Genomic DNA, 19,545 nt, shown 5'->3' with positions numbered 1-19,545 from the left:
AACAGATTTCTGCTAGGAGAATAACTTCAGCCAAGGAGCTTGTGGTGGGGAGGGCTTAGTAACCATGACGTTGTATTAGCAGGTATGAAGATAATAATGGAACAGCCCTCTCAAGTCCCACCTGTGTGATTTTGTAAAGAAAAAAGATTTTTTGCTATTTGTAAATAAATAAAAACAATATATTTGTGTATATTGAAGATAGATATAGAACATGCTAATTTAAACATGGCTTGAAGACATGCACACACTTAGCCTATTTAAGATTGTGAATATAGGTATGGACACATGGGTATGTCTAGATTAGGATTAAAGGGCATTAAAATATATGTTAAAATATAGCGTGAATGTGTGTGTGTATTTAAATAAATTTTATCCAAATCTCCAATATCCTAAATGAATTGGTTAAAATGGGGTCCATTTAATTTATTCACAGTTTCAGTAGAATGCCCAGATTCACCTGCACAGTAAAGTTTACCTGCTTATGTGAGAAGTGAAACTCTATTGTACAGTTTCAGGAATATTTAGAAGCTCAGGATAAGGCTGCCTGAGGAGATGACCCACTTAGAAGATGCCTCTCATATCCTCTGACTGAAAAGACTGAGCTATCAGCATCTTTGCATGTTTTCACGTGAAAAATTAAGAGTCATTTTGACAGGAATAAAAAATGCAGCTGTCAGCCTTTCACATGTGACCTGCATCTTTCAAGCAGAATAAGCTCTGGAGAGACAAACACTTAGAATCTACTGAGAATGAATCAGGGCCGCCCAGAGGATTCCGGGGGCCCGGGGTCTTCGGCGGCGGGGGGGCCTTCCGTTCCGGGACCCGCCGCCAAAGTGCCCCGAAGACCCGCGGCGGGAGCCCCCCGCCACCGAATTACCGCCGAAGCGGGACCCGCCGCCCGATCTTCAGCGGTAATTCGGCGGCGGGGGGGGGGTCCCCGCCGCGGGCCTTCGGGGCACTTCGGCGGCGGGTCCCGGAACAGAAGGGGCCCCCCGCCGCCGAAGACCGGGCTGCGCTTCGACGGCGGCGGGTCCCGCTTCGCCCCCCCCCCCCGCCTGGCCCCGGCCCCCGCTTCGCCCCGGCCCCGGCGCCCGCTTCTCTCCCCCCCCCCGGCCCCGGCCTCTCCCCCCCCCGGCCCCCGCTTCTCCCCCACAGCCTCGGCCCCGGCTTCGCCCCGGCCCCGGCCTAGGCCTCTTACCGAGCGCGTCGCCGGCAGGGCCTGAGCTCCGTCCCGCTCAGAGCCGCGTGCTGAGGGGTCGGGGCTGTGAGCTCCATGCCGAGCGGAGGCAGCTGCCCCGCCCCCTCCCCACGCCGCTCTGAGCGGGGCGGGGCTCAGGCCCCGTTGGAGCTCCCAGCCCCGCCCCCTCACCACGCGGCTCGGGGCGGGGCTCAGGGGCTCGGCCGGAGTCTCGCCGCTTGATGCGCCGAGGCTCCAGGAGAGGGGCGGAGGCGGGAGCCTCCGCTCTTCTCTTGGGGGCCCCTGCGGAGCCCGGGGCCCGGGGCAAATTGCCCCCTTTGCCCCCCCCTCTGGGCGGCCCTGGAATGAATATTGTCTTTCTGTGGTTGGCATGCAAATAAAAAACAATATATTAATAAATAAAGGAAATGCAAATGTAAGGGGGTTGCAATACGACTACCTCAGCTACAGAACTCTCCTTAAATATATTAAAATAAGAACATGCATATCAAAATATAGATTCAGAACAACAATGTGTGGATGGAAAATGTTCTTACAGAAAATTTAAATGAATTTATGTCTTGTTAACCAAATTCTGCATTTTCCCCCTTATTTCTTTAATACTCAACCCATCTGCTGAGCATTTAAAGACCTACTAACATTTGAAAGCTAGGAACATTTCGTGAGAAAGATAGGGTGTTACTGTTTTGCTTTGAAATATAGGCGCTGCACTCCTAATCAGCAACACATGCCTTAAATAGAATTATTAATAATTACAACATATACATATATATATTTTCTTTTGGTAGAGAATCAAGGGTCCTACAGTGTATATTCATACATATACAGTGTGATTAACCAGTTCTCTTCTAGACAGATAATGTAATAGAACCTAGCAACCAGTATAAAATAATTTGCTGTAAAAACCATATCTATATGGGAAATTATCTTATTTTAAACATACAAAAGGTGATCAGTACTCATAGCATTAGTTGCCCATATTTAACAAAAGATGAGGAAATCCCATGGAATTCCATGGCAGATCGCAAATCTTTCAGACAGACACTTTCTTTCACTTGAGCTAATCTGACAACTCAGTTTATAATCCTCCCAGTTGATGGATCTAAACTTTGTGCATATGACCGAAACCATAAACATCAAGGTATGCACACGAGTCACTGCTCTTCATTTGTTGTCTCTTTTCACCAGTCAAGAACTCTCCTCCTCCCCTGCTTTTCTAATTGGTCAGAGAGTGGGGTGGGGAGCGGGAATTATGCTGCAGGCTAAAAACTTGGTGGCATTTTTACATTCTCTTCTTTGCTGTGATTTGTTCAGAATCCTCTGCATTTTCCAGTGGTTGCAAACTCCTGAAAGGTAGACAATAAAAACTGAAGAAGCAAACACAGTAATCCAGAAATGCTACTGCATTCCCTATGCAGTTTCAGTCTGTCCATTAAAGATGACCAGTGCAGGAGGGGAAAAGATGTTTGTACTTTTTTTTTTGTAGGATATATATGTAAACTTATAGAAGGTCAGAAGGTTGGTTGGCTTGTTTAGAAGTGTATTTTTAATTATTTTCCCGGATAATTTTTATGTTAGAAATATCAGTCCTTGACTTTCCTGATTTTGCTGGAGGACTCCTTGAAGGACTGGAGAACACATGGTGGTATTACATCACAAAAGATAAGCTTGAGAAATTGAGAAGGAAACATTTTAAATCAAACTGTTTAAAACTCTTTGCTTAGTTGTTGTTTTTTGTTCATTTGGTTTGGTTTTGGTTTTTGGGCGGGTTATTTGTTTTGTTTAATAATTAGGAGAAAAGCCCTTTATTGCAATAGATTTCACATGCACACATGCTGTCTCTTCAGTTGAGGGATGAAAGGGCATATTCTTCAGTTCACCAGTCCTCCATCAAAAACAGGAAAGATCGGGACGTGCTAGCCCTCTTCTTTCTAAGGTTAGAAAAAAAGAAAAATGCTTTTTAAAATTTTTTCATGCCTCCTTTTATATATCATAAGGAAGCAAAAAGGGCAAAACCACTTTTTTCTCTCCATTGCAGGCCTCCTTGCACGCCACTTAGGCTAACTTCAAAACCTTTAACATTCAAGAATATTCTATTGTTTCATAGCACAAAAGAAGGGGCTTTTTAAATGTGGGAGAGGAAGTTCAGAGACTACTTAATTAAATTTGTACATAAGGGAAAAATACATTTAATATTTAACTCTTTCAGACTTTGTTGCTTTCCATCTGCTTGAAACGAGATAAAAACAGTTCGGGAGAACCTTTCCCAAATGAATTGCATGCAATGAAATCCAGACTCAAAGGGAATGTCTACACTGCAATAAAAATCCCATGGCACCGAGTCTCAGAGCCAGGGTCAGCTGATTCGGGTTCTCGGGTCTCGAGCTGAGGGGCTAACAATAGCAGTGTAGATGTTTGGTCTTGGCGGGAGCCTGGGCTGTGAGACCCACTCCTTCGCAGAGTCTCAGAACCCAGGCTCCAGCCCAAACATCTCCGCAGTTTTATAGCCCTGCAGCCCACATCCTGTGAGCCTGAGTAAGCTGACCTGGGACAGCTGCAGCTGTGCCACAGTTCTTTTATTGCAGTGTTGCCTTTGGGACTTATTCTCATTTACATTAAGGTCACTTTTCACTAGTCTGGAAGTGTAAAGAGGGCCTTAAAGTGTATCTAAGTGTAATTTACCCTAACTTTAAACCACTTTAAACTTCATACTTCCAGAGCAACATAAAGTAACCATCTGTAAATGAGAAGCAGGCCCTATGTATCTGGATCTTTGAGCTTTCCTTTTAGAAGTGTTTCTGCACATTTGAAGTGTGGTCATTGTCAGAAAAGTGACTCTATAAAAATGGCACCTTCTTACTTGACACATCTCCTTCCTTTGCATCTTCAAGTCACATCTTCATATCTGACAAAAACAAGTTTGCACTTTGGTTAACACGATAGAGCTAATTCATCTGAGAACAACAAATTACACCCTTTTGTACTTCACAGGCCATGAGCAAACTTGCAAGTTAAGTCCTGATTACAGATATCTTTATTACTGGTAATGATGTAAGCACCAGAAAGAACAGCTTGATTTTCAGATCCCAGTTTGAACTTCCAGGTGTGGCACTTTTTAAAGAAATAAAATCTATTGCATCATAAGTTAAGTAAGTAATTTCCCCCAGTTAGAAACAGAAGAAATATGATTCCTCACAATGTTACTTTTACAAAATCACCGTTCAGAATTAACAAAACTTCAGACAACAGACATTTCCAAAACTAAAGTGTGAACCAAAGAAAAAACAAGCAGTATTTTGACACGGGCTTGAAAAATATTCTGATTTTCTTGGGCTGTGCACATAAATATGAGAGATGGTAATGTTTTAGCCTGAAGCCAGTATTTAAGGGTAAAATCTATCAATGCTCTTCTTGCCATAATCAGCTCAAGCTATTTTTTGTATTTATGTTACATAACTTCTAGATCTGGTCAGAAATTTTCTGGAATAGAATGTTTTTTCTGTCAGAAAATGCCAGTTTGTTGAAATTTTGTATTCCTGCAGAAATGTTCTTCGAGAACACATTGGTTATAATGAAATTCTAACAGAAACCAGGCAGATTTTGGTTGGTTCTGCCTTCTTGGTTTCCTGCCAGCTTGCTCCGCTAGCTCCTTGGCAGCCTGCTAGTGCTTGCAACTGCCATTCCAGATTACCTGGCTCCAGGGCAGCCTGCCACACTGGCTGCCTCAGAGTGGGAGCTACCAGGACTTTCAGACTCTGGCAGTTCGGAAACCCTGGGAGCCCTGACTCCCTGCCTGCTGTTTCCAGAAGTATGAAACGAAATTTTGGAATTCACATTCTAAAGGAAATACCTAAATTCATTTTTTCATTCTGATTCTGAACTTTTTTATTATTATTATTTTGGAATGTCCCATGGAATGCAATTCCAGTTTCTGGCCAGGTCTACTACTTTCTTTTTATGTTAATGGTTACCTCCCTATACATTGTTGGCTGAGGGGGGATGATGCAGCCACAAACTACCCTCAAAGTCTATTCAGAAATAATGAAACAACCTTTGGAATAGTGCAGTGATTCATACAGTTGAACTTCATTTCTTGTTCAGTTGTTGTTTTTAATTTCTGATAATTATTAGTCTCCACATTTAGCTTAAAAAAGACAGAATGATAATGGAAGGGTTATAGTGTACACAAAATCAATCTTAACCACTAAGATCGACAAAAAATATATAATTTTAGTAAGTATGGAAAATGCCCTTCAGAGTTATTTTTGTCTCCCTTTCTTCAAAGACAAACAACATGAAGTGGAAATCCCTTCTCCAACACAGAAAGAGAAAGAGAAAAAGAAGAGGCCTATGTCCCAGATCAGTGGAGTGAAAAAACTGATGCACAGCTCTAGTTTAACTAATTCCAGTATCCCCAAATTCGGTGTTAAAACCGAACAAGAAGATGTTCTTGCCAAGGTAAGGAAAATTTAACCTGTTCTCTACCAAGACCTTAGAAACTTACCATGCAATTTACTGAAGTTTTCAGGTTGTCAAACAGACGTTAGTGTGTTATCCCATACTCTTTCCACACCCTTTGATTACAAGGGCTAACGCCAGATTCTGATCTCACTTAGGCAAGTTTAAATCTGGAACACTGAAAAAATGAAGTGAGTGTATAGTAAACTTCTGTTCCAACAGGAGCACAGTGGGAATTTTTTCTATCTGAGAAGTACATAACGTAAAATAAACCAGCATTGTATGTGTATTAATAAGGTTCTTATGCATAAATCATCAGCAACATAAAAAGCAAACTTTCATTTGAGCACTGTCATAGGGTTTAGTATATTATTTTCACAATGGTTCATCCAATTTGTTAGCTTGAATCTTCATGACTCTGCTGTTGAAGGTATTTCAAACAAAAATAATTGGAAAATTAAGTATTTGATTTAAAAGTTTCTTTTGTTTAATTTCATTCTAGGAACTAGAAGATGTGAACAAATGGGGCCTGCACGTTTTCAAAATAGCAGAACTATCTGGAAACCGACCTCTGACAGTCATCATGCATACCATTTTCCAGGTGGGAAAGATGGAAGCAGCACTAGTGCTCTTTATTCATCAATTGTTATGTTTCTTATAAACGTAATTGTTTTCCTCTTCCTTCCTCCAGGAACGGGATATGTTAAAAACATTTAAAATTCCAGTAGACACTTTAATAACTTACTTGATGACCCTAGAAGACCATTACCATGCAGATGTGGCATATCACAACAACATACATGCTGCAGATGTCGTTCAGTCTACCCACGTACTGCTATCAACCCCAGCTTTGGAGGTAAATCCACATATCCATGGAAGAGGGGAGAGGGAAACACACGCATGTAAAATATCAAAAACTCTTCTAAGCTAAATGTAAACGATCCCAGTGTCTGTAAGACAGTGTGTTTTTTGTAATATAGTTTCATGAGACTTTCTCTTCTCAGGGAATTTAGTGATGACTCAAGTTTATTTACTTGGATTTGTCCAGTGACTAGCGCTAAATCAACCACATTCTGTTGGTAACGTGGTAACCTGCTTTCACCATCTACTTTTAACTACAGGTCATGTCCTGTCATTTCCCATGTGGAGTTCTCATTGAAACCAATGGGAATTATACAGAAAAGGCGATGACAGGATGTGTTTCCCTAAGTAATATAATGCAGTGTTTTTGGTTTTTTCACTGATACATTTTTTGTCCACAAGACTACATTTATATTTTTCTGCTTCTCTAAACTGAATTTCTCTAACATTTGCTTCAGTGTAACATTCAATACTCAGGCAGTGTTAAACCCATGTTAGATCCTTAATGGGTTGTCTTATTTTGTTTAAAAAAACCTTGAAATCCAGACTTTTTTAAAATGAATCCTCTTTATCTGAGCTGTTTAAAAGAGAGCTTAAGCCTCTGAGGTGAAAGGAAACTAGAGAAACATTGGAATCTCTCTCCTCTTTTATTATAAGACTATGATTAAGCCTAACTTACATCTTACTTTGAAACTCCAGTAATTCAAAAGGATTTGCATCCACTTAGACCAGGTTTCCATTTTGGCCCTCTGGCTCATAGGTGCTGAATGCCTTCTCCCTCCCTCACCTTCCCCTTGAAGTGAATGAACAGGGAGAGCTCTAGGGATCTCTGACAGGTCTGTTGGCTCCTAAAGGAATCAGTCCTCTTGGAGAAGATTTCCCTCATGGCAAGGAGGAGGTTCAGCTTCTGTTCATAAATGGAGCTGCATTACCACTTGCTCCAGTGGGCAGCCAAACTGATTGTCAGTAGCATTACTTGATCTGTTGAGTCAGCTATCCTTCAGAGTCTTGTTTTCAGCAGTGTTTGAGCCAGTAAAATACTAATATTCCCCTACATACTGTTATTGACTAGTTTATTTTCATAATGGCTTCTAAAAGGAGAATCAGTACATTGTAGGATGTATACCTTGCAGCTAACAGACATAATAAATCATAACCATTCTCTCTTAATATCATTTAGGAGGCATGCTCCTTTTTAACGTCACCAATACATATTATATGTTTATAATGAAATATAAGCATGCTTAATGCAACATAAATATACTACCTGGGGTAACACCGTAGTGTATAATAATTAGTTAGGCCAAAATTTTCAGACTTGGGTACGTGCTAAGATTTAGGCACCTATCTATATTTAGTGATCTAAATACAAATTACCTTATTTATGGAGAGATGCTGAAAAACCCACAATTGTCTCATTCTGTTGAATTCAGTGGTGCTTTCAGTGCTCAGGACCTCTAAAAAACAGGCACTTTTATGGCAGTACCTGTCGATTCCCAAATTTGAAATGTCTTGTATATGTAAAGGACTATTTTCCAAAACTTTGAGGATTATATTTAAATAACTTTTTGAAGTTCCTGTTCTATTTAAACTATGTTGAAAGATGTTTTTGTTTGTTTTATTTTTTGAAATATGAATTTGGAAGGAGAAAAAAAATCAGTGTACTGTCCTTTTACTGAAAAGACAGTTTCCTTGGTTAGTAATTATTGTTTCTATTGTATGGTTTTTCAGGCAGTGTTCACTGATCTGGAGATTCTTGCAGCAATTTTTGCCAGTGCAATACATGATGTTGATCACCCTGGGGTTTCAAACCAATTTCTTATCAACACAAGTAAGTGTGTGTGTGTGTGTGTTTGTTTGTTTGTAATATTTACAGTTTCTACTTGGTATCCTGTAAGATATGTGCATAGAAAATGAGAAGCACAAGCTTTTCCACTTCATACCCTTCTCTTACCTTTTCTTAGAATATACACGTGTTTGTATTTTAATCTGATAGTCATTTTGCAAGTAATTTAATCCTAGACATATACTCAAAGGGGGCAGGAGTTACTAGTTGGATGAACTTTAGCGCTGTCACCCACTAGGGGCAGAATGGTGGTAGTTCTCCTGAAATAAGTGGAAGTTATGTAAGGTTTCCATTAAATAAGAAAAAAAATGGGTAAGAGCTGTAGCTCACCAGAAATATCAAGGTTGAAATTACATTGAGGGTCTGAGAAAGCAAGAGGGAAAAATCAAGAAAATGGAATCATGTCTGTGGGTGCATCTTTAACCCATCTTCATACATGTTAGTAGATACTGTAGGTAATTTCTGCATTGACTGACTCTGTTGCACCAGTGCTACAATGCCATGACCCAGCAGTCTGAGGGAGAGTGTTCCAGCTTTGACGTTTTTGCTGTTATAAGTTCAAATCAGACTCTGAACATTATTTGAATTTATTTTTATGTGCTTTAATGGCCTGCGGGCTACCCTATAGTGAAATGCAAATTGGTGACTCATCCACAAGGACGAGGATTGGGGATGTCACAGAAGTTTCAAAGTTGTATTGCTAGCAAGTGCAACATAGGAACAATACAATATAACAGCGCAACATAGGAACAAAGTGAACTAGGCTTAGTGTGCAAAAAAGCACTTAATATTAAATCTCCCAAGATGTAAACAAACCATTTTGTGGGTATACTCAATGATAACACACTATTATGAGGGCATGGAACTGCTATAGAATGAGAAGAATTTAGTTTAATTTAAGTAAAAGCATTTAAATCTGGGAATTATTTTTATTCATTTCTGGGGAGGTTGCTGAATTTTTGTGAGATTACCATTGGGTGATTGGCCAACTCAAGGGACTGATAGTGGTATATAAAGCTCTTTACTTCTGGGTAAACAGTTCAAATCCAGCCCAACTATTCATATAGTTATTCAGTGACTTATAAGAAATGAGACAATCACTTTAGTCCAGTCACCACTGGACAAGCTGCCACATTACATTTGGCACTAATTGGCACTCTTGTTGGCAGGCTAAAGAGAGGCCAAGGATTTCAGGGCAATGGAGACTGCATAACACTGTCTCTCCCCCCAGGATAGTATTCCCTGCCAGTTAGGTTGGAGGTACATTGCCATGGCACCATATAGAAGTCTGTACTGTCACTACATGTGTTTTATTCACTCTGTGGATAAACAGAGAATGCCAGTCTCCAAAAAGGTTCTCACTGGAGCTCTTTTTACAAGTATTAAATTCAGTGGGGACTCAGACTTTAAAAGGATTAGAGAAAAACAGTAGAAAATGCATCACCATCTTTGGGGACAAAGACACTCCCCCAAATAGAGGAACAGTTCATCTAAAAAAGCAGCAAAGAGTCCTGTGGTACCTCATAGACTAACAGACGTTTTGGAGCATGAGCTTTCGTGGGTGAATACCCACTTCGTCGGATGCATGTCGTCTACATGCTTCGTCTACATGCATCCGACGAAGTGGGTATTCACCCACAAAAGCTCATGCTCCAAAACGTCTGTTAGTCTATAAGGTGCCACAGGACTCTTTGCTGCTTTTACAGATCCAGACTAACACGGCTACCCCTCTGATACTTGACAGTTCATCTAAAAGTATATATACTGATTTATGGCACCCAAGATGTCTGCCACTGACCAGGAGGGATATGGCTAGGGCACTGAGAGGAGATACAGACTCTCTGCACCCCCTGACCAGCCTCTTTGGCAAAGGTCCCTTGGAGCTGTGGGGAATTAAGGTGCTCCCCCTCAATCGTAATCCCTGAGGGAGAGCAACTATATAAAGCCATACTTTTCTTCAATCTTTTCTCACAAACATACCGGGAGCCGCTAACAAGATTGTTATATTGAATAACATGTGGGTACTTTCCCCTTCTTCCACAGCAATTACAAATGTTAACAAAATCAAACCACCCACAGGACCTCAACCTTTCTGAGTAACAGTAGTGTTGAGCACTCCTTACAGCCTTGGCTTCCAGAAAGGCTGATTTTCCTACAATTTTCACGTTCCTTCTTGGAAAAATAGCAAATAAACACGCTTACAGAATTTTCTGGGAAAGATGAAAGGGCTGTTGGTTGACAAACAAGGACTTTTTCTTCTCTGCTATTATGGCTTTTCTGCCTTCAAGGCAAAGAAAGGTAGAGGAAGGATTTCCTGAATCACAAGATTCACGTGTTCGGTACAGGAGAGTGAGACAGCAGGAGAATACATAATGAGGCTCCTTAAATCTAAACACAAGAGCCTTCATGTGCAACCCCATTGAGCTAAAGGGATTTTAGACTACAGTGTCTATAAAAGAAGATAACGAGGACAAAGAGTAGAATAGACTGATGCACAGCTCGATTTAGGATACAGAAACTGTAATAAACAGAAATTAATGTCAATAAATGACAAGTGTGATTGCATACAAAGTATTCTTTTTCAATAATGCAATCGTTATAGGCCATATACTCAAAGGCATGTAAATGGTTGTGTGTATAAAATCCAGCTGTGCTCCTACGTAAATGGAATAAAATATGCTCTTCATTTCCAAAGTAGGCTGGTTAATCGGCCTAAGTAGATGCATGCAGACTTTTGCATATATCTAAGTACAAGTTGTTCCTGGATGTTGCTAAGAGGGTACATGAGCCCCTTTATTTTCACTGCTATATAGACTGAGTTAAGAATACTCACATTTGAAAAGGAAGCATCCTGTCACTAGTAGTGAGTTGCATGCAATTCAGTTATTGGGCCAGGTCACTGCTTAGGGCTTTCAAGCCATATGGCTCTCCAAGAGAATATTGAGAAGCACCGCTGGTATTATCCTGTCACCGTCCTCCCAAAACATGCTGTTTTCATATACTAATGGCCCTTTTATTCCTCAGAGTGCCTGAGATTGTTGAGGTGCATAAATTGAAAATTAAGCTGTTTGCTACATGCTTAAACCAGGTCAAATCCTTAGCTTTGTTTTCCTGGCTCTGAGTTGTAGGCAGATGCAAGTTAACTTTAATAATGTTGTGTTGGAAGGTGTGAGTGCCATATTTTCCATCTGATTTGGTGCACATGTTTGATGGGTTCTGAAAGTACCGATCTGATTCTTTATGCTTGTTCCCCATATTCTGCCTCAGTTTGTTAGTGTTTTCTGGAGTTTTAAGTTTACTTCACCAGTTCCGATAGTCTCTGAGTTACACAAAGCTTGTTTCTATGCAAGCCAATACAGATAGTTAAAATATGGAAGGAACAAAAGTGTATCTGTAAATCCTGTTATAAATATTATGAACTCACTTTTCTGCATTACCATCTCATGAGATTCCAAATGGTAAATCTAGGAAGGGGTTAGTTTGACTTGCAGCCTGCAGGAATACAGAGAAGGACTGTTGTAAATATTAGAGTAATATGTGCTTTTCAACTGTCTTGGGAATCTGAAAAATCAAAAAATAACCTGGGGGGAAACACAAGCTTTGTTAACATTCTGCCTCGTGACTGTCTTGCAGACTCTGAGCTTGCCTTGATGTACAATGACTCATCGGTATTGGAGAACCATCATTTAGCTGTGGGTTTCAAGTTGCTACAGGAGGAGAATTGTGACATTTTCCAGAATTTGACCAAAAAACAAAGACAATCACTGAGGAAAATGGTCATTGACATTGTGAGTTACAGCTTGAATTTCCCATTTCTAATGCATTCAGATTGCATTAACAAAACAAACCTTAGATAGTTTTCTGCTATATTATATACACTTAGGCACATAATGCAGGCAATGCAGGGAAAATTGCATTATGTATAAAGCATGTATGTTGGGCTTCTTTTGAGTTAAAACTAAAGGCTGGCACAACCAACAGCCTTTACGGGATGGGGAACCCTAGTTAGGAAAAAAAATTATATAGTCATATGTGTGGATCATGGTTCCCCCCCATACCTCTTGCCAAAAAAACAATAACATAAACCTGTATCTCTTTGTGATTTGGTGACTGTCATATTCAAATATTGAAAACAAATCATTCAATCATGTTAGTTACTAATGCTTTGTCTTCCCCTTCAAGGTGCTTGCAACAGACATGTCTAAACATATGAATCTGTTGGCTGATTTGAAAACTATGGTTGAAACCAAGAAAGTGACAAGTTCTGGGGTTCTACTTCTTGATAACTATTCAGACAGAATTCAGGTAAGATCATCCATGCTGAAAAATAGTCACTAGCCTTCATTTACTAGGTTTGTCTCCCCAGTCCTACGTGGGTGTTCGTCTCATTTAACTCTGTCCCCATTCTCACCTCATTACACTCTCCCTTTCCTTTCTAACGTGTTCATTAGCCACAAGTGCCATATTTCCATTCAATATCACATTCTGTTGGGCATTGACCAGCTCTTTGGTTGAGCTTTGAGCTAGGAAACTATTTTTTCTGGGTTTAATTTGCTATGGCCTAACCTCTAAGCATCTTTGAATCAGTCTTGCACTTAAACATTTTCTACCTCTTAATATAGACAGAAGCTGTAGAAGTGAGATAATTTGTGGCTATTAATGGAAGTGTGAAAAACACACATAGGCACATCCAGCTTTTGCTGTACAGAATAAATGCTGCGCTACCTGTATTTTCAAGATTCTGTTTCGCAGCCACCAAATGTGTAAATGGAAAAAAGAGCCTTTCGTCTCTAGTGTTAATAACACAGGAGGTGTTCAGTAGATAATATATATTTGTCCATTTTAGGTTTTACAGAATATGGTACACTGTGCAGATCTAAGCAATCCAACCAAGCCACTCCAGCTCTACCGCCAGTGGACGGACAGAATAATGGAAGAGTTCTTTCGTCAGGGAGACCGGGAAAGAGAGAGGGGCATGGAGATAAGTCCCATGTGTGATAAGCACAATGCATCTGTAGAGAAATCACAGGTAATCCATTTGAATAAGTAATGAGATAACATGCCAATACATTCTAATAGATAAACTTGGATCTTAGCCACTTGATTTGTTTTATTTGCATGGGTTTCTGGATGTATGTTGTTGAATTTTTCCCCCTTTAATTAATTCCGCTTTTAAGAGGAGTTGAGATTTCCTATAATTAAAAATAGCTGTGTGTGGGCCAAAGAGCTCCAGCATGGCACTGTTCTGTAATGTGGGATGTGCTATAAGGAGGAATACAATACATCTTTTCATTAAGCTTCCCTTTAATAGCACAATCGTATGTAAAATAGCAGTTCAGCTTAAGAGATAAGAATAAGTTGTTGGGAATTAGATTTAAAAATAAACCCTTTCCAATATCCATTTCCCATTAATACACAATAAAAAGCTACGGATTCAGCTTGGAGCACTGCAATCTGTTGAGAATGCTACAAAAGCCCATTTTCCGCATAGAATAGCACGGCTTCTTTTCAGCCTTCTTAAAGATAGGGTATCCAGCATGCCTGTTTCTGACAGTAGTATGCTCAGACATTGTACTCTATTCTTCTGGGAAGGAATGAACATCAGGAGCCTCTGTCCTAGCATCAAGAATTTCTATTTTGTTTTATAACCTATATGTGCATTTTTTCTTGGGAATGAGGTACTCATCCTAATTTTGTATTGTGACATTACTTGGAACAGGTGGGGTTTATAGACTACATTGTTCATCCTCTCTGGGAGACATGGGCAGATCTTGTTCACCCTGATGCCCAGGATATCTTGGATACCCTGGAGGACAATCGTGAATGGTACCAGAGCACAATCCCTCAGAGTCCTTCTCCTGCACCTGATGACCAGGAAGAGGGTCGGCAGGGCCAAACTGAAAAATTCCAGTTTGAACTAACATTGGAGGAAGATGGTGAATCAGACACTGAAAAGGACAGTGGAAGTCAAGTGGAAGAAGACACCAGCTTCAGTGACTCCAAGACTCTTTGCACCCAGGACTCAGAATCCACTGAAATTCCTCTTGACGAGCAAGTAGGCGAAGAAGTGGAAGGGGAGGAGAGCCACCCAGAACCTTGCGTACTAGAGGAAGATCATTCTCCTGACACGTAACAGTGTGAAGACTCAGTTTCTTTCTCTCTGTCTCTTTGTCTCTCTCTCTCTCTTTTTTTTTTATTAGAAAATGGTTTCCAAAGTGCATATCACATGCCACAACCATGGTCACACCTCACTGTCACCTGCCAGGACGTTTGTTGATCAAAACTGACCTTAATTACTCAGTTTGGCACTCAGGAATATTGTAACCACAATTTCACCTCCATGGCATGAGAGAGCAAAGGAGAAAACATCCATGAACAGCATCTTAATAAGATCTCCATTTGGCAGATTTGATTGAAGAAATCAGGTCTCTAAAGTGGTTTCAGAGGAATACAGCCTACCAGCAAAAGGCTGGTGTGCATTGGGTGTTTTGTTTTGTTTTGTTTTTATTTACAAGCAAGGCATTGAGTAACATTCATCATCAGAGTTTTAAGAAAACAGCCAGAGAATGAACTGAGGTTCCTAATGGAAAACAAATGCACATGAATAATGGGACACAACATGAATCTGTTACCTGTAGGAAGATGAGCTGTGGAAATTGCATAATTTTCTAATTTCAAGTCTTCCTAATACATGACTGAAAAAAAAAAAAATAAAGTGTGACCAAGTGGGTTACACTGACCTCTGCATTTTGTATTATATGTAAAACAGAGATCTTTTGTAGAGCTTACTTTTATTATTAAATGTATTGAGGTATTATATTTAAAGAAAAAAACACCTTCAGAACTTCATCTGCCACTGGTTATTTTTTCCAAAGAGTAACTTGCAAGTTTTCAGTACAAATCTGTGCAACACTGGATAATACTTCTAGTTATCTAGTTATAGATTTTATTTTTAGTTTTGCACGTTAGATTTTTATAGCATTGATTTGAGCTATAAAAATCCATTGTTTTATATACCAATGACTTCCATGAAATATTTTTGTTTATGTTGCAGGAAACCCTTTCAGTAGGACGGAATTCATTTTATGTTTCTTTTTATTATAATTTTTTCAGACAAACAACAGAAGTCTGCATTGTGCTTTTGTCCTCACAGTGGAGCCGACCCTGCAACCCCACCCTTACTCCCACAAGTAGTCCCACTGAAACCAATGGGACCACTCAAGTCAGGAATTGCAGGAGTGGGCCCAGTATGAAAAAGTGATGAACCATCTTTTTATATAAACATAACACTTCTCTTTGCTTAATAAAATTAGTTCCATTAGAATATCACTCTGAGGCTGAGAACTGGAGATCACTAAATAAGAACAACCTATTTGCTGTGGCAAAAAAGTAGAATCTTTCCTATTTAGTCTCCCTTAAAACTTATTTTGTGTCAGCAGTTCGGGCAGTAATTTCTGATTAGCTGGAGCACATGCTCACCTCAGAAGTGTGTGTGTGTCTTTAAAAAATAATCTTTAGCATATTTTTCAGAACTCCTTTTCCTTGCACGAAGAGCCAGATCATAAGGTTTTTTTAAAAAACAAGCCAGTAATTCTTGGAAAAGTTTGGATTTCCCCCCACATTACTTCACAATTTCAAAATGTTTCTCTTCCTATGTCCAAGTTGTGCTGAAAGGATCCTACTTTGAAATCTGATCAGTACCTAAGCCTTCAGTAACTTGGAAAGAAAAAGAGGTTTTATAGAGTCATGCTTGTCATTATGCATTTCTACTGATAGGTCATGTGTAGTGGGAAGGAATTTATCTCCTATGGTTGACTCTTTATTAAGACTAATTTTGATGAGTGAGATTGAGAAATAGTTGCCTAGGAAAATAAACAGATTTCTTCTGTCACAAATTCTGATCGAATGACAAGGCATAGGTGACTTTTTGACAAGATGAAATGGAAATGGCACTTATTTCCTTTGCTTGAGTTCAGTTGAGCCAGTGAATTTATAGGAAATGAACAAGGGGTATACCAATTTCAAAGATCTAGGATACAAACCCATTTAAAAAACTTTGGATAATGGTTTAGCTTTTAATGCATTTTGCATTTTTCTATCTCCAAGTTGTAGGTTTATCTGCCTTTAGCCCCGAAAGGGCTTTATCTGAGAAGATACCAAAGGGGGAAAGTGAATGGAGAGATTTCGCCATGCTGATAGGAGCTTCAGGCTCATTTCTTTCCCTCACCATCTCCCCCTAAGCTCCCACTCCCATCTAAAAATCCTTTCAATCCCCAAGAGTGCCTGGAATCTTAATAATGAAAAAAAGCAATATAAATTCCAAAAATCAATATGGACCTGAAAGGGTTTTACATCTGCACTAATTGAAAACAAATAGGCTTAAAGAATATGCCACCATATTGTGAAATATACACCCATACACATGGACAATCAAATAGTAGAAAAAGATATGATTTCTTAGAGCCAGGGATCTAATGCACTGTACAATCTTTTTTTTTTCTTTGCTGAAGTGTGCTTTAGCATTGCACACTGCTTTAAAAATAATACAATTTACAAGTGGCTTTACATGTTCTAAATATTTTTGCCATAAGAAAGTGCAATGAGTTGGGTACTGAATGGGTAAAAAAGAAAAACCTGCATTTGCTTATAAGAGTACACTTTAGCTTGCAAGTTACAGTAATGCTGTGTTTGTTATTTTTAATTGGGTTTTTTTGCATTATTGTTAAAAATTATGAGCGAATACAGGTAGAACAAATTGCATTCAAAGATTTAAAAAAAAAACTTGAATGAAATGGATTTTACAGAAAGCTTTGACGATTCTTTTAAAATGCATTATTTATTTTATTTTGTGCCATGCATTTTTCTCACCAAATGACCTTACCTGTAATACAGTCTTGTTTGTCTCTGTTTACAACCATGTATTTATTGTAATGTACATACTGTAATGTTAATTGTAAATTATCAGTTCTTATTATAACATCATCCTTGACAGGTTGGTGTTGCTATATTTGGAAACTCTTGGTGAGAGAATGAATATTATGTATACATACTCCTTGTACATTTTTTTTCCTGTAATATATTCTATGTCACCTTAGAGCTTGTTTATGGAAGATTTGAGAAAAACTATAAAATACATAAAGATATATAAATAAAAAAGCTGCAGGTCTTTGGTCCCAGGGCTGTGCCTTAACTTTGAACAATATTTTCTTCTGTTTTGCTGCATTTGAAAGTAAGGTAGTTGTGGGGCTAGGGCTGGGCATTCTTGCAATATTTTTAGTCGTTAATTGATTTGGTCACTGGCACAAGCTAGTATGTACAATACTACAACCCGTTTTCATGCATGGCCCCATTTGAAAGTCAAACTTTTCTATACCTACAGTAGTGTAATTGCATTGTCTACCTGATTGTTTTCTTTCCACTTTTGAAGACTATAATCAGGGATTACTTCAGCCATTACCTGTTCCCTTTTTGAAGTTAACAGTCATTTGAAACAGTACTACACAAATGTGCTATACACATGGGACAGTTGTAATAACTCATTTGACTCTTAGGCACACAGGAAAATGAATTAATCAGAATTCATGTGCATTATTATTTTGACAACTGTCCTTCATGTTCCTTCCTTATTTAGATGTACAGGAAGTACAGTACAGTACTGTATAACCATAATCCATAGAGTAGTACAAAAGACAACTTGAAATCTTGGAAATGTTTCCAACATTAATATTAGTGTTACAAGCAGCCAAAGCTTTCCTCTTTTGTAGATGTACCTAAGGCTTTTGTACACATGTGCATAGTGTAGATGCACTAGGTGTAAAGCACGACTGTAACCCTTTAAATAACACTAGTATTAGTTTTGCAGAATTGGCCTCTGCTAAGCATCCCTTGCCACTTAAACACCACAGTAGCTGTAGGCCAGTTAGGACTCCTGATAGCAATTAAGTTGCTAGTGTAAGATAGATACCTCTTTTCCATTCCATTGATGCCCAGCCCTTGTAACATGTGACTGTTCAGTGAAAGGAGAGATTCTTTTTCAAGGAAAAACAGAGCCTCCTTTTTGACACAAACTGTAGATTTTAGCAGCCCTGGCCCAAAGGAATTTGATTGCTTTTGTTTTAAACAGTATAAAAGGGACACTATAATAACAGAAATCCTGAACAATTTTTGTTATTGTTTTAATTTGGTTTTTCCTTTGGGTATGTCTTTAGACTGGCAACTTGTGTGAACATTGCAAATGATTAGTCTTTCAATGGTTTCTTAGCCTCTCTTACAGCCTATGGAGTAGTACTGTACATCAATACCTTCATATGAAATTTTTATATGCAATGGAAATAAAAGCATGGGTTGATTCTGCCTAGATCTTGTACTGGACTTTCTTTTGCAAATAAAGTTTATTTTACACAGTAAGTGCCATCAGTAACAACACATTTTAAGATACAAATGAATGCAATAAGAATTAGATTAGTACATTTCCAGGACCATATTATATACCGAATAACAAGAAGTAAATTAGGGAGGGTCAATTAAACAAAGAGGCTATCCCATCAAAGACAACGTTCCATAAAGGGTCTAATCCAGTAAGGTGCTAAACACGTCAAAAGACAGGACTTGTTCTTGAGTCCATTGAAAATAGTTGAGATTGCCACTGACTTCAGTGGAAGTAGGAACGGATCCAGAGAAAGAAAGGGCTCATCTTAAAAAGACCTGAGAACACTCTTGAGTTTCCTTAGTGGAGCTATAAATTTAGAGTTCCTCTAGTTAAATATTCACCAGACAACTCTAAATGGATGGTATCACAATGGTTGTTAAAGTACTGATCAAAAACCAACGCTAACTTCACTGAGGAAGAAATTCATAGATTTCAAGGCTAGACAGGACCATTGTGATCAGCCAATCTGACCGCCTGTGTAACACGGGCCATGGAGCTTCCCCAAAATAATGTCTAGAGCATAGTGTGTAGGGAAAAAGCCAATCTTCATTTAAAACTTGCCAGTAATGTAGAATTATCGCAACTCTTGGTAAATTGTTCCAATGGTTAATTGCCCTCACTGTTAAAAAATGGATGTCTTCCCATCTGAATTTCAGCCTCCAGCCTTGGCTTGTGTTACACCTTTTTTTGCTAGATTGAAGAACCAATTATCAAATATTTGTTCCCCAGGTAGGTACTTAAAAACTGTAATCA

General features: G+C 39.1%; 1 protein-coding gene across 10 annotated transcripts in view; it reads left to right on the top strand.

The window, feature by feature from the left end:
* LOC123372697 (cAMP-specific 3',5'-cyclic phosphodiesterase 4D) overlaps window positions 1-18,712 on the top strand; it is a 618,378-nt gene extending 599,666 nt beyond the window's left edge. For all 10 annotated transcript variants that reach the window (XM_045021019.1, XM_045021017.1, XM_045021020.1 and 7 more), the window contains 8 exons: window positions 5,484-5,656; window positions 6,159-6,257; window positions 6,348-6,512; window positions 8,249-8,348; window positions 11,997-12,151; window positions 12,546-12,668; window positions 13,210-13,392; window positions 14,083-18,712. In XM_045021019.1, coding sequence (XP_044876954.1) covers window positions 5,484-5,656; window positions 6,159-6,257; window positions 6,348-6,512; window positions 8,249-8,348; window positions 11,997-12,151; window positions 12,546-12,668; window positions 13,210-13,392; window positions 14,083-14,496 — 1,412 coding nt within the window. In that variant the 3' untranslated portion in view covers window positions 14,497-18,712. The remainder of the gene's footprint in view (window positions 1-5,483; window positions 5,657-6,158; window positions 6,258-6,347; window positions 6,513-8,248; window positions 8,349-11,996; window positions 12,152-12,545; window positions 12,669-13,209; window positions 13,393-14,082) is intronic.
* Window positions 18,713-19,545: the final 833 nt, after the last annotated feature.

This window comes from Mauremys mutica, chromosome 6 (genome assembly GCF_020497125.1).
Source record: "Mauremys mutica isolate MM-2020 ecotype Southern chromosome 6, ASM2049712v1, whole genome shotgun sequence".
In the NCBI taxonomy this organism is placed as follows: domain Eukaryota; kingdom Metazoa; phylum Chordata; order Testudines; family Geoemydidae; genus Mauremys; species Mauremys mutica.
Note: the sequence above shows the minus strand (reverse complement) of the source record. Positions and strands in the feature narration are given on the sequence as shown.